The sequence below is a fragment of the Orbicella franksi genome, chromosome 2 (genome assembly GCF_964199315.1).
Source record: "Orbicella franksi chromosome 2, jaOrbFran1.1, whole genome shotgun sequence".
Taxonomy (NCBI): domain Eukaryota; kingdom Metazoa; phylum Cnidaria; class Anthozoa; order Scleractinia; family Merulinidae; genus Orbicella; species Orbicella franksi.
The window spans coordinates 2,220,494-2,235,687 of NC_138146.1; the positions used below are offsets into that span (position 1 = coordinate 2,220,494).

General features: G+C 37.2%; 1 protein-coding gene and 1 long non-coding RNA gene across 2 annotated transcripts; one reads left to right on the forward strand and one right to left on the reverse strand.

Moving 5' to 3' along the window:
- Window positions 1-1,509: 1,509 nt before the first annotated feature.
- LOC145476457 (uncharacterized) lies at window positions 1,510-6,436 on the reverse strand. Its single transcript, XR_014047122.1, has 2 exons — window positions 6,178-6,436; window positions 1,510-3,332 (listed from the first exon to the last, which is right to left on the reverse strand). It is a non-coding gene; the product is annotated as an uncharacterized LOC145476457 (long non-coding RNA).
- A 7,156-nt stretch (window positions 6,437-13,592) lies between these two features.
- LOC145476376 (beta-2 adrenergic receptor-like) lies at window positions 13,593-14,933 on the forward strand. The gene has a single exon (XM_081455372.1). The coding sequence runs from the start codon at window positions 13,789-13,791 to the stop codon at window positions 14,749-14,751; it is 963 nt and encodes a 320-aa protein (XP_081311498.1). The 5' UTR covers window positions 13,593-13,788; the 3' UTR covers window positions 14,752-14,933.
- Window positions 14,934-15,194: the final 261 nt, after the last annotated feature.

A 15,194-nucleotide genomic window follows, 5' to 3' on the forward strand; every position in this document is an offset into this window, starting at 1 on the left:
AAACTGATCTTTCTAGATTCAGTTCTTGGATATTAAAAAGTCTGGATTCGTCAATAGGAGCTAAATGATTGTATTTCTTGCTATTAACGGTAATTTAAGATAAGCTCCTGCCATCTATGAAAGAAAACTTCCGACACCCACAAGCAGTGAAATAATAACACGGCTAGATTCAAAAGAATTGGTTCTGTCGCTGACCCTATGCAACATGATAATCGTTTTCTGAAAGGTTAGACCACAACCTCTGCAAGCATCTTGATAAATTTCCGTAAGAGAATTCTTTTGAGTAACTTATTTTTATGGAATGCACTATGCCATCAGGAAAATTACTTCACATAATAAAGAAAAATAAATCACAGGAAGCTGAATTTGAATTTCATTTTGTGACCCACTGGAAAAGTTGAAAATTTACAGAGTATGTAAATAACATGTAATTAACATGTAAATAATCAAAAAAAGACTGTAAAGAATAATTTACATGATTTTTCCCCTTTTACATGTTTTGGAGGTTTCATGTAAATAACATGTAAATATTTTAAGTGAAACATGTAAATGATGAAGAAAACACTGTAAATGTTTCAAAGCAAAGGGCTAAGATCATGTAAATAACATGTAAACTGTTCGTGCAAATACTGTAAATAGCCTGTAAATTTCTTGTGATTCAACCTGGAAACCCGTAAATAACATGTAAATTTAATACAGGGAGGGTGCCATAATACTGTAAATAACATGTAAATACAAAAGGGAAGGCTGTAAACAACATGTAAATAAAAAAAGGGAGGCTATAAATAACATGGAAAATGAAAACAGGAGCCTGTAAATAACATGTAAATCGAAGAAGGGAGCCTGTAAATAACATGTAAATCGAAAAAGGGAGCCTGTAAATAACGTGTAAATTGAAAAAGGGAGTCTGTAAATAACATGGAAATCAAAAAAGGAGCCCATAAAGAACATGTAAATCGAAAAAGGGAGCCTGTAAATAACATGTAAATCAAAAAAGGGAGCCTGTAAATAACATGTAAATCGAAAAAGGGAGCCTGTAAATAACATGTAAATCGAAGAAGGGAGCCTGTAAATAACATGTAAATCGAAAAAGGGAGCCTGTAAATAACATGTAAATGGAAAAAGGGAGCCTGTAAATAACATGTAAATGGAAAAAGGGAGCCTGTAAATAACATGGAAATAGAAAAAGGGAGCCTGTAAAGAGCATGTAAATGGAAAAAGGGAGCCTGTAAATAACATGGAAATCGAAAAAGGGAACCTGTAAATAACCTGTAAATTGAAAAAGGGAGCCTGCAAATAACCTGTAAATTGAAAAAGGGAGCCTGTAAATAACATGAAAATCGAAAAAGGGAGGCAGAAACCCTGTGCAATAAATGATGTGTAAATAATCACTTGAGGAAAAATGCATGGAATGTACTGTTTTATTGTAATCAAATCTGTTGACCTTAATTATAATAGTAGAAAATATGCAAATTTATACAGAATCAGAAATTTATTGCAATCAGAAAAAACTTGGTAAAATTCAAATAGTTTTTATATGCCATAAATAAGGTTTACAGTGTATACATTGCAACAAATAAAACATGTTTTCTTTTCTATCTATTCATAACAAGACGACTTAAATGTAATTTTGTGCATGGCCAAAATATTTTAAAATACCATGACTGAGCTCCTTTAACCAAATTCAAGCACTTTTCAAGAAGACTACTAAAATTCAAGACCTTTTCAAGATTGTGCGAAACCATGTCATGTTCAGCTCTATTTAATTCATAAATAATAAAATGATTAAGAACTATACTGTTGTCAGCTACAACTAGTAAAAATTTTGCAATTTAGGTGTATTACTAAATTAAAATTGTTTGCGAATGGATACCTCTCTCAAATAAATACTAAATCCACAAAGTCAAATGTAATGTAATGATAATACCTTTGTCATAAAATGAATGAATAAACTGTTTTTTCTTACTAAGTAATTAATGTAGGATTAAATTAGCCTTAACAATGAAAAATGGGGGAGGCACGATGGCCTCGTAGTTACATGTAGTGCGCTCAACTCCTGATCGAGCGATCCGGGTTCAAGCTTTAGGCGGGTACATTCTGTTGTGTTGTTGGGCAACACACTTTACTCTCAGTGTCTCTCCACCCAGGTGTATAAGTGGGTAGCAGCGAATTTAATGGTTGGGTAACCCCGCAATGGACTGGCATCTCATCCAGGGGGAGTAGAAATAGTCCTAGTTGCTTCCTGCTACAGAAAGCGGGATAAGCTCCAGCCTGTTGGGCCATGTGGCTCATATGCAGACTTTACCTTTACCTTATTATGAAAATTACTGCAATGTAAGTGTGAAGTATTGATCAACTTTTTTCATAGAGTGAATTGTTCTTGTTTGAAATAACAGAAAATAGGGAGAAAAAACATTTACCACAAGATAGAGATTGACATTTTAAATTCATCATAAAAACATTCATGCCAAAGGAATACTACATTGCATAACATAAAACAAGGCTTCTGACATGTTTTAGGCTATGTTTACAAAGTCACAGTTTCCTTCTTTTTCCAAAACTGTACGGAATCCAAACAGTACAAACATTTTGGACCCCTGACAAAACGTTCACTGTAAACAATATTCAAAATTTTACTTTTTCTTTTTGTGATAAAAAACTGTACTGTAAAAAAAAAATTCATAGGGGCCTGTTGAAATTGAAAGGCCTATCAGTACCATAGTTCCCATAACACATCATGGTACTACATGTATGTAAACATAGCCTTTTCTTTTTATGATGAAATCTTATAGCTGCTGTATTGAACAATAAGTATCAACCTAGTAATCTAAGATATTTAAATTTGATGCTAATTCACTAACACAGGTACAGTGTAAGTGATACTTCAAAGCATTAAAAAATAATGTTTAAAGTGGTTGAATTTATGCCAGAAAGCTGCCAGAGCATATCAAAGTGTTGAAGGTCACCATGTTAGACTGTAATGCACCAGGGACCCATTTCTTGAAGGTCCCAAAAAGTTTTCGCACCCAGAAAGCCATACCAAAATCTGAAATCTTATGTTTACAGAGCTGTTTTAATCGCTTATTCTCAATATGAACAGAGGTTTCCTTCACACAAGAAGTTTCAGGCATATACAGCTCTTAGTTTTTAGACACAGCTCAATTAAAGATGGCTTTGTGGGCCCGAAAAGTTTCCAGGGCCTTCAAGAAATGGGCCTTGGACCCCTTATAGAGTCATAAGTACTGTAGACTTCTCAGTGGCTGATTATTTCCTGATCAAGCATCAATGCCAAGGAGTATGCATGTATTGACCACTCTCAATTTTACTTCATCCTACAAGTAACATAAAACATTTCATTAAATAAGATAAGTTATGTCTGAATATGAATCAGCAAATTCTGTGTATGATATCAATCACTGAATTTTACATTGGAGTTATTATTTTGTTTCTTGTCATTCCAATGTATACTGTGACCTTTGAAATCAGACTGTAGCCGGTCATGTTGACTGGCCAAAGTAATTTTAGCTCGGTCACGTCTCGTTTCTGACCGGTCAGGATATTTATGCAAAAATCAAGTACATGTAATGTGAGCCAAATTAAACCCACAAATATAGTTTATTTGTTCCAGTCACTGCTAGACTGTTTAAAAATTAGCTTAATATTAACCCCAGTCACTCGAATGGCATTCCTATCGATCTTGAACGCATGATAAACAGCAAGCGAATGGTCTTTAGCCGTTCGAACAGATACATGTATGCATTGGTGTATGTTTTCATTAGAGGTCATAATAAAAAAGAGATTAAAAACTCTCAGATTTACAATTGGGGATTTGATTGTTTATTCAAGAATGAACAACGTGACCATCTCAACATGACATGACTGGTCAACATGACTGGCGAGTGAAGTTTTTGGCCAGTCAAGTGACCATTCTGGCCAGACATTGCCCGTTGACCGGCCATTATTTTGAGCCCTGAATATTCATCAATCAAACAGATCTTAATCTACATCTGTAGCTACTGTGTGACAAAAACTTTGCATCTCTGATTGGAAGGCACTGAATGTCAGAGGATGTAGAAGAACTAAACTCAAAATGTGTGGCAGTAAATATTCAATGTTCACTATCTTCTACATTGTAATATTCATGCACAATAAATCAAACTCCTATCAAACAATGTTTAAATAATAAGTCAAGTTATTTGCAGGCACAATTTGATTGTTTCTTGCATGTACTTATGCTCTATTGGTGGACAAAGGTACAGCTGATGTCATAAATGTTTGTTTTTGTTTCTTTGTTATGTATTATGAAGCAGATAGATTCTACGTTGTCGCGCATCTGTTCAGTAATAGATGGCAGAAGACATCAAAATGTGGTAAGTACATCAGTGACACATGCCTGAAAAATTCACAGATTCTGTGACACACTCTGGTAATGGCTTATGTGAATATGTTTTGTTTTTACCACATTTTGGTGTTATCTGTGATCTACTCAGGGCAGGAAAAAACCAGATCTGATTTACTCAGCCAAGTGAATTTTGCTCTTGGGCAAGTGAAAATAGAAGTTCAGTGGCCCAGTGGGCAAGTGAAATTACAATGTAGCCTCAGTAGTCTTGTGAGTCTGACTAAAAATGCAAGCTTGATAAATGATAATTTCCAGTCATTCCATTTCAAAACTTAAGACCTAAAGATTAGTTAATTATTAGGTTGAAAGCAAGAATTAGTTAGGAATCCGAGCGTACTTCATTCGCATTTGTCCTCTGATTTCCTTACTGGCCACCACACTGGCAACTAATATTTAAATGGGGGCAAGCGAAAACTGAAATTGACTGGCCCACTGGGCAAGTGACTTACAATTTTTTTTCCTGCCCTGCTACAGATGAATGAACAGATGCATGACACATGAAACCTGCATGTATTTGGTAAGAGCCCAATTTCGTACAAGTAAAATGTACAGCTGTAACAGGTCTCTAAAATGCTGTCTGGTCATCCCAGGGTAAGGCAATCGATTGAAATTGATCCATAAATTGATATAAATCAATAAATTGAAATTAATGTAAGTGTTATCAGTGCTATCAATCAACTGAAAGAAATTCATACTCACATGCTAGAGAAGTTTCAAGTTATCAATTTGATTTTACCAAATTTATCAGTCATTAGAGAATCAATTGAAAGTTGGCCTCTCTTTGTTAGTTCACATAAACTGTAGAAAAATTGTGTCCCTCAACACAATGTTTGATTGTAACTTTTTTATGTAGATTTCAAAGGCACTACCAAAGACCCCTAAAACATAGTCCCCAATACATGTATGCCAGCAAAATATTCTGTTTACAAGATACAATGTTATGTTTTTATGCAATTGTATTCATGATTTCATATTTCACTTTATATCTTTTGTTAATTTCTTTCTTATTAAATGTTGCTTAAAAGATAAGCTAGTATCAGCAAAATTGATAATGCTTATTGAAAATTTGATCACAATCGATTACTCATGACGAATCCTTTTATTGATTTCTGATATCATTGACTAATTCCTATTGATTGTTATGAAATAATCGATTGACTATACTGTGTCGTCCGAGACAAGTAGATTTTCCTGCCTGGGCAAGTTACTCTTCCTTTTTTTTTCAAGTCCTGTGTAGTTTTCATGACAGTTTGAGGTACATGTATACCTCTTTATAAAGTATCGTAGTGTTTTTTTTGTGAAAGAAAATTTCACAACATTTAACTTACTATCAGCACCAGTGGGTGCAATGTCCATGTACAGTTGTGTAGCATATTGTAACTTGCATGTAGGTACAACTGTAGACACTTGAGTAACTTCAGAATACTTACACTAGCATAAGAGAAATTTCTCTGCTGAAGATGGCACATTACATTTTAGCTTACTAGCATTCACTTCAGAGGGCAACATAACCTTACAAGAGAATGCATCAGAAGGAATCATAAGGTGCATATAAGCCAATAACAAATGTCGCATGCTCTTATTCGGTTATCGAGAACAGATAAGAACAGATAATAAAGCCCTTTATGCACAGCAGGTAAACATCAACAAAGTCGATTCCACAAGCAATGTAACTTCTCCTTGATAATGACACATTCACAACCAAAGACAAAACGAAATGTATACGTATCTTGACGTTACTTTACTCTACTCGTTCAATTTATGCAAGACTTGCTTACCTGTTGTTGTTGTTGCCTGTAATCGCTATCTTCAGCTTCTGGGTAACGGAAAACTTTGCCTTGAAACTGTGCACGATGACGAAGCGAAGGTAGAGTGGATTTTGGCCCGCTGAAACAGAGCTCGAGTTCGATGCAAGTTCCAACGAACTGCCGAACATGGCGGGAGAACCGAGAGGACCTGGTACCTAACATGAAGACCGCTGATTCCTGTTTGTTGGAGATCGGGCAATCACAAGGCTGGTACGCTCTTATAAAGGGACTGGGAGACACCGCGGAAATACGTTTTTTGACGTCACAGTAACTGGTCAGTGGTCATCACCATCGGGCTGTGCTGTCCTTCGATCGGAGCAGTCTCTGAGATCGGTATTTTGCTTCGTTTTAAGGTCGAAAATATCCTTGATAGTTCTCGTTATTGGTGAGTTTGACATCCTGAAATGGGTTTTTAATACTCAAGCAATGTTCGTAAAGAATAGCGGTACAGGGGAGTCATTTTCTGTGGAGTAATGTGTAGTTTGCTGACTCGAGCCAGCTCGAGCGGACGAAGCGTGGATCGTGTTGCTTCAGCCGCCCTCGCCTCAGAATTGTGAAAATCAACGATGGGTATCCAGCAAAGCAGAAAATTTGTCCTGTGTGCAGCGTTTGCAAGGATTTTGAAGACTGGTTGGATTTAAAGTGTAATTTGCACGAAATGGTTAAGGTACATGTAACTCGGGACCGTTTTATTCACACTCACTTTGCGCCGACATGTGGTGCTTTTTCATTGAGATTGTATTTCGCAACGCGTCAAAGAAACTTTGATAAGAATTTGTCTTTAAAGACTGGCGTTTAGGCGTTTCTATCACCTTTCTGACTTTCTGCGCTTTTTGGAACGGGTGAAATATTTTTTTTTTGTACCTGCCGTTTGCTGTAAGAATAAAACATTTGTTCATTTCATTCACAAGATATTTCTCTATCATTAAAGATTGTTTAAGCCTACATTTATATAATTGTGGCGTTTGCGAAGGGAGTAGAAATCGAAAATATTATGATTTGTTGACCGCAGCGAACGCTGGAAATACTGTAAACATTTAAGACCGCTCAATATCTTCGGTTCATTGACAATTTTTCCTTTTTTGAGGTCTTTTTTGTTTCCATCAATTAAATGTTGATAGCACATGGAAATTTTCAAGACCGTTTCCCTGTACATGCATGCACATGTAACTAAATATTTTAAAATGCCCAAACACCTGTATTTGTTTACACGAAACCGCTTCCACTTATGGGATGTGGTCATGTTTCACTTCTTTTGATGCTGAAAAGACATTCAACATTTCAGAGAGGCAGTAATCAACTCCTCAATGAAACCCACTAGTTTATTTTGTTTACTCAGTCATTTGAAGCTTTTCGATTTTTATTTCCCTATCTTACATGTGCATTGTATCAACTTTCATAAATAATTGACTGTTGTTGTTTTTCCTTTCATTTAATTTAATTCAGATGAGCTTTGCTCAATCACTACAAAATAATTTTTACATTGTAATCATACATGTACATATCACATGCTTTGAAACAATATGAAATTAATTATGATCGCCTTAGTAATAGTATTGTATCATCCTCCCTTCTGTAAGATTCTTATTTAACTTGTATCCACTTTATTACAAGACATAATAGCACCTGATGGCAATAAATTATATATGTATGATATTATTATAGGTATTTATTTTTTTCCTGTGATAAATTGGCTAACAAGTGGGTTTGTTTATGCCACTGTGTCTCTGAATTGGCTTACTGTCGTCTACAAACCATTGGTAATATTTATTGCATTTAGTTCATCACTTTAGTTCTACAACATTGCTTTTCTCCAGTGAGAAATTTTGTGCAAAGTCTGAAGTTGTAAGTTGCAAAAACAAGTTCCGTCAGTAGTTGTGAATCACTTAAAGTCAGGCTTTGGTGCTGTAAACTGAATGGCAAAGCAAGGAAATTAGAAATTGTCTCAAATACGCAAGTGATAAGAGGTAAACTTGACTGAAATCTACAGACTCCTTTTTTTAGGTTTAGGGTTAAGGTTAGGCCTAAGGGACAAGGTGGGAGGTACGGTGGCCATGTGGTTAGTGCGCTCAGCAATGGATCGAGCGGTCCGTGTTTGAGCCCTGGTCAAGGACATTGTGTTGTGTTTTTGAGCAAGACACTTTTACTCTCACAGTGCCTCTCTCCACAAAGGTGTACATATGGGTACTGGTGAATTTAATGCTGGGGGTAACCCTGTAATAGACTAGCATCCTATCCAGGAGGTAGTAGAAATACTCCTAGTCGGTTCATGGTGCAGAAACCGAGATAAGCCTGGCCTGATGGGCCACTTGGCTCTATGCAGACTTTACCTTTTACTTAGGGACAAGGTACTGCATCAAGTGGGGGGAGGGACAGCGGAGTCAGAACCTCCCACTTCCCATACCCTGTTCTCCCACTTCCCATACCTCTATCTCTTGACTCCCAACCTTGTTCATCCTGCTCCTGTCCCCTGTAAATTAAGAGACTCAAAACACATCCTAGTCATTCAGCTGCACAGTCCTCAGGCATTTCCTTTTCCTTTTTTCCTTCGTTTTCAGCCTTGCTACTCTTACCCGTCTTTCAAGTGAATGACCTATGACGTAACCACTGTCAAAGGGTTTCATTTTGAGCCTCATTTTGAGCCCAAGGGTGAATTTTTCTTTGCCCATTGGCCTAGAAGTCTCTAAAGACACTAAATGAAAGTCAAGTAACATTTTCAGTTCTTGTTTTTGAAAGTATTTGAAGCCTTAATGAATGACAAAAATTAGCATTTTGCATTTCTCTCCGGATTCCTACCCCCTATTCTCCCGGGCTCCCGCCCCCTGCCTCTCCCCACCATCAACAGATGGCTGAATGTTCAGGAGAGGAGTTGCCATATGGAGAGCATTGGTCAGTGTTCTCTCAGTTGGTGTTTTTACAGCATTGATGTTGTGGAAATCATCCATGGACAGTATCTAAAAGGATTTTTGCTGAGCCAAAATAGAAAAAAATGTACAATAGAAGAAGTTTTCTATTGGGAAATCCAGATAATAGTAATATGTAAACAAATATTAATGTTACAAAGTTATAGAGTCTCAGGCTCTAAGGTAATGTGGTCAGAAATTATCTGGGTGGCCTTATAATCAGAAGATTGTTGTGTGAATACAGGGGGGATAGCCTATTTATAACTAAAAATGAAATTCATTTATTGAGTTTTAACTGAAAGTTATTACCCAGATTTTATGGTAATTTTATTGTCTTGTATGCATGTATTTTTAATTACACTTTTAACAGCTTTGTATTCCATGTCTTCTGCCATCTAAAGATAATCAGATGTCATGTACTTCTTGTGGTTTTTTTAATAGCTAAATAGCTTTTTTTCTAAACTCTAACAGCTATGCAACTAGTTTAAAATAATTTTCACACTTTAGAGCCGCTAAAAGCAAAATACAGAACTGCAACAATTCGAAATTATGACAAGAAACAAAGAAACAGTAATAAACACGAAAATTTAAAATTTTATTTTCGCCAGCCTCAAGCTTCCTGAAGTACAGTATAATTAAAATTGGATATTTTATGAGAAAACATACCTCGGTGAATTCTTCCTCGAGTTGAGGCCAGATTTTGAACCCTTTTGGGGACTCAGTCCTACACTTGTTACACCAACGTGTCCAAGATTTATACGAAGCACTGCTTCGATTTCGGCCAACTTGGTCTATAATTCGGTGATGCCGAGTGAGGACAGGATGACCGTGATTACTTACGTGAGTGCCTCCAATCGAACAAGAGGACGAACACGAGCATGTCTTCCCGACGATTTTGATCGAAATGCCGTTGACATACCGATTCATACGGTTCAAGCCCATCAATTCAACAAACTTGAGAAGTTGATGTCCTCAGAACACCGTTACAGCAACGCAAAAGCTGCCTAGTTTTCGCCTTAGCGCACATCGTAACGTAAATTGCCACTGGCTCGCCGCTTGCGAGCATGAACTCTCACGAAACAACAACAATTTCACACCGTGTGCAAGTTCAGTTTGGCTTTGGCACAATATATAATATTAACTGAGAACTATCCAACAAATGAGCGGAGTTTAAAAGCTAAGTTTACAGTGTGCGCTCTAAGTTTTGTATCTTTTTCACTGTCGACAAGACTCGCTGCGATAACAATGTAAAAGTTGCAGGCATTTTGTAGATTTGTTAAGGTGTACCGCTGACCAGCAAAATACTGTATCGCGCCCCAAAAAACGTATTTCCGCGGTGTCGGACTGGGATAACAGTGACGGCAATGAAAGCACAGAACGGTAGAAATCACAAAAAAAAACCAAAACAAAACAAAAAAACAAAATGTCATTTTGGGTACCGAAAAAAAGTCAGCTATCATTTTCGGAAAGGCGATAAGTCCTAACGTTTTCGGGAAATGGACAAAAAAGCCCTAATAAGTACGAGATACACAAGCTCCTCTAGAATAACCGAACAGATATATTTTTTTTTGCGCTACCTAAAATTAACCTACAGAGCTTTGAAAGTACACCAGATAGCCTAAAACAGCGTTTCAAAGCATTCGAGAGAAAACGGTCGTTGGGCCGGCCGTGTCCCTTATGGTTCCCTGCCTAACCTAACTCGCGTCAGTTCAAACTCGGTCACCGGGGCTCTTTCCGTCTTGAACTCACACAACACGTGACGCTTTCATGGTCCTTCATGAATAAATACGTACGTGTCCGAGAATTAATTTTTCCCTTTTCTAGAGGCGTAAGCTTGGGACGCCTGCATGTGCAGTAACAATTCTAGTTTTATTTTGTCGTTGTGGATGCGCGGAAAGTTCACAAGAAGACAGCTTCGTGCGGTGTCGATCAATGCAGCGATTTAGTTTGGTGCATACCCTCTAACCCAACTTCAATTTAAAGCACACTATAGCACACGCTTGGATTTTAGAGAAGTTCAAATGCTTCAACGTAAAAGGCACCTTAATGGAGGCTTCACGGTAGGTTTACGGAGCTTTAGGGCGGTGTTACGTTTTAACTTTACGCGCCTTTAAAAGGTCCCATTTATATGTTCTCGGTTACCCGAGACAACCCTTCCTCTCTCTCCCCCCCCCCCCCCCGTCCCCCAAGTTTAACCTGGCCGGGGTAACTTTTCATTTATTTCTTTGCAAAATCCAACCAACCGTTTACAAGAGGATAGCGAACCTGTCGGTAACTTGGAATTTACATCATTTCAACAGTCTCCGTTGGTTGAACCATTACACCAGAGTTATATTAAATAAGCCCACTTTTCCGTTACATGGTTTTTGCAGGGTTTAGGCAGGCCTTCTCTTAAATTTAGATCTTTTTTTTCTAAGAGTCTCCATTTTACATTAACGTGGTTTTGACAGTTTTTCGAAAAGCCCCCATTAGCTCATTTAAATTGTTTTCACAGCCTTTGCATGGTCCCCCTTTTTAATTTACATGTTTTTAACAGGCTATTTACAGTCCCCCACTGCACCCGTGCAACTTCTAGGTTTTCCATTTACATGGTTTTTACATGTTTCTTACAGGCTCCCTTTCTTTCATTTACATTGTTTTTACATGTTTCTTACAGGCCCCCTTTTTTCATTTACATGTTTCTTACAGGCCCCCTTTTTTCATTTACATGGTTTTTACATGTTTCTTACAGGCCCCCTTTTTTCATTTACATGGTTTTTACATGTTTCTTACAGGCCCCCTTTTTTCATTTACATGGTTTTTACATGTTTCTTACCGGCCGCCTTTTTTCATTTACATGGTTTTTACATCTTTCTTACAGGCCCCCTTTTTTCATTTACATGGTTTTTACAGGGTTACAAACATAACATTTCCAGACTTTTTACAGCATTCGCTTGAATTATTTACATGTTTCTTACGTGGTTTAGCAAAGCAATTTACATGTTTTTTACAAAGGCAGATACTGTAAAAGTGCGTAAAATATTTTACAGGTTTTTACATGTTCTTCAAATGGTCATTGTCGACAAAGACAATGTAAATCACTATTTACAGAACATTTACATGCTGTACTAAAAGCTGTAAATTTCCTGTAAATTTATTTTACAAAACCCTAACATGTAAATTGTAATTTACAAAGAATGTAAATCAATATTTACATGCTGTAAATTAAAATTGACATGTCCATGTAAATTTTCAACTTTTCCAGTGACCGGAACTGTGGATTAGGGATAACACTGATGCCGTAATTCTACAACTTAATTGATCTTTTATGATCTCTTTTGATCTGTAGAATTTCTCCAGCCGTTTCTCGAAGGAAACTTATTTTACGTGAGGAGGAGAGTCGATGAATTTTCAATGCAAAAGTCACGAAATCGATCATCAAGAATTTTAAACGAAAGTGTAAACAAGAATACTTTTCAATGTCAATTTGCAAGACAAACAGGATAATTTTTTTTTTCCAGGTAAAAACAGCAAAAATCAGTTCAAATGAGAACCTTATCGTAGGAGCTTAAGGGACTACCTTCAGTCCGCAAATTAATTTCAAACTAGTGCGGCTTTTATCTTTATTAATATTTGCTTTAACAGCGTATTTCTGGGTAAAGCGGTGACTCAATTTGAAGAAGATAAGCTTGACTATTTTTTTTCCAATGCCGTTCTCGTTGTATACGTAAGCGTTATGTCGTCCCTTAATAGTTTTTGGCGCGTTGTAACACTCCATTGATTTTATTTCTTTATGTTTCCTCCGGCTAATTCTCTTTTGATTTGCCGAGCTTCACAGTAGTCGATCTTCTTTTTCTTTAGAAAATCCAATGACATTACGTGTACTACCGACAGCTTTGTCTACAAAGAGCCACGAAGTTGATTCTTTGGTTTGGTGGTGTATTTATGATATTTCAGTTATGTCGCCGGTTTATTGCAAATGTCAGCTCATGGTTATTCACTTTATCACATTTACAATTAAGCGAAATTTCAAACACACACAACAAGACGTGCTTTTCATCCATGTCCGCAATTTTTTTGTCTTTTTTTCGTTATTATTATTATTCAAGACGAAATCTGCTGAAGCAGCCGATTGCGATCGTGAAATATGGAAGATCGATTTTCGCGATCAATCTTTTGTTTTCTACTGCGTTTTCAATTCAGTGCAAATTTCCAACTTTTCATAAACAAACGCCGTCACTTAAAAATAAACAAAAGAAAATAGTATTCATTATTTTGGTACAAACTGATATGTAAATACCATTCTGTCAAGCGCTGCGGCAATTTGTCCGCAAGGTGGACTATATTTTACAATTGAGTCGTCAATCCATTCAATATCTACGTCAGAGAAGTAATTTCAACTTCCTTGTGCGTAATAGTTCTATACATGTGGAAGTTATCCGCTTCGTTTCGTGAATTTTCTCTGAGCTAAAAATACATATATCATATGGTTTATAATAACTTGACGTAGGATCTGTATTGAACTGCTAACGGGTTCTTCCGAGATATTTCACAACGGTGAAGTTGGCACAACCGAACGCAGCAAGGTCTCTACAACATCTGGGCCTTAAGAAAGATTACCATAAACGAATTTCAGTTTGTACAACTAATTCTTGGGGAAACTATCTCGTCGTTGTTGACAAGGAACTCAGTGTTCACAATGGAAGCGAACGTGTCTCAGCCCAACGAATCCCGAGCGGTTTTTCCCAACACTCTGATGAACCGTTCGATGGGTCAAGTGCTTGCAGATGTTGGACCTCTCTTCCTCATAAACCTAACAGCTCTGTTTGGAAATACGCTGCTCTGCATCGCTTTCTTAAAGAACAACCACCTAAGATCGGTAACAAACATGTTTGTTTTAACGCTGGCCGTCAGTGATATTATCATGTCGCTTACCTGTATGCCACTATCAGAAGGATCTCTCATTGCCGGAGAATGGATCTTTGGAGATCTTCTTTGCCACATTCAAGGATTTCTCGCCCACTTTTTGGCGTTTCTTTCGCTTCAAATGATGGCAATCACTGCTGTAAATCGATACTTTCGAGTCATAAAACCAGATTTGTACAAAAAGATCTTCACCCCTGGCTACACAACTTTGATAATACTCTCCGCAAGTTTGCTGTCCGTCGGGATTTTGGGAAGCATAACGTTCGCGCAGCATGGGAACTTGTTCGTGTTCCACCCTGGTAAGACAATCTGCGTCAATTTGTATCGTAGCTTAATAAGCACCCAAATATACACCATCTTCTCCAGCGTTACGTTCGTCTTTCTACCTGCCATAGTGATCGTATGGTGTTATGTCAAGGTCTTTAGGTCCATCAGAAGGCACTTTCGACGATTGGCCGCCAGAAAGATGTCCCGTGCATCTATTAACAGCATAAATCCAGCAGAGATTGTTGTCACTCGCACTGTGTTTGCAATCGTCTTAGCATTTTTTATTTGCTGGATTCCTTGCATTGTTATTGATTTGGTGGACATCACGAGAGATGAATGGTTCGACCGCCGAGTGTACCTGGCGTACACTTATTTTGCCTACACCTCCAGCGCCATAAACCCCATCATTTACGGCATCATGAACAGGTCGTTCCGAGTGGAATACCTAAAGCTCCTAAGATGTCGCTGAAAACGGGAGATTGAACTCGCTGATTTTTCTTATTATCTGATCCAGGCTTTGAAATGAAAATAGATTTGTTAACAAATTGCCCTGCTTCGCTGGAATCGATGTTTTTACCTTGGCTATGGACAGTGTTAGCCTACACGGCTGCGGACATGAATTCATCACCAAATTAAGTCCACGTTTTTCTTGTTAGGATAGCTAGATGTTTAAGGATTCAAACATATACTAACTCAGACAGAAAATTACATGTAGCTATAACAGAAGATATTTCTTTTTCATCCAAGCTATTTATGCGTAACATTTTAAATAATTATTTTAACTTGACAAAGGCTACTGTAAAGCCAAGAAAATGTTATACTTATGAGATGGACAGGCTAAATAATTAATCTTAATCTGAATTTGTGACTGAATTTAAAAAACGCATATGGTCAAAAAAAAAGGTTCGTTCT

Coding starts and splice junctions, on each gene's coding strand:
- LOC145476376 (XM_081455372.1), top strand. CDS start 13,789: ATGGAAGCGAACGTGTCTCAGCCCAACGAATCCCGAGCGGTTTTTCCC.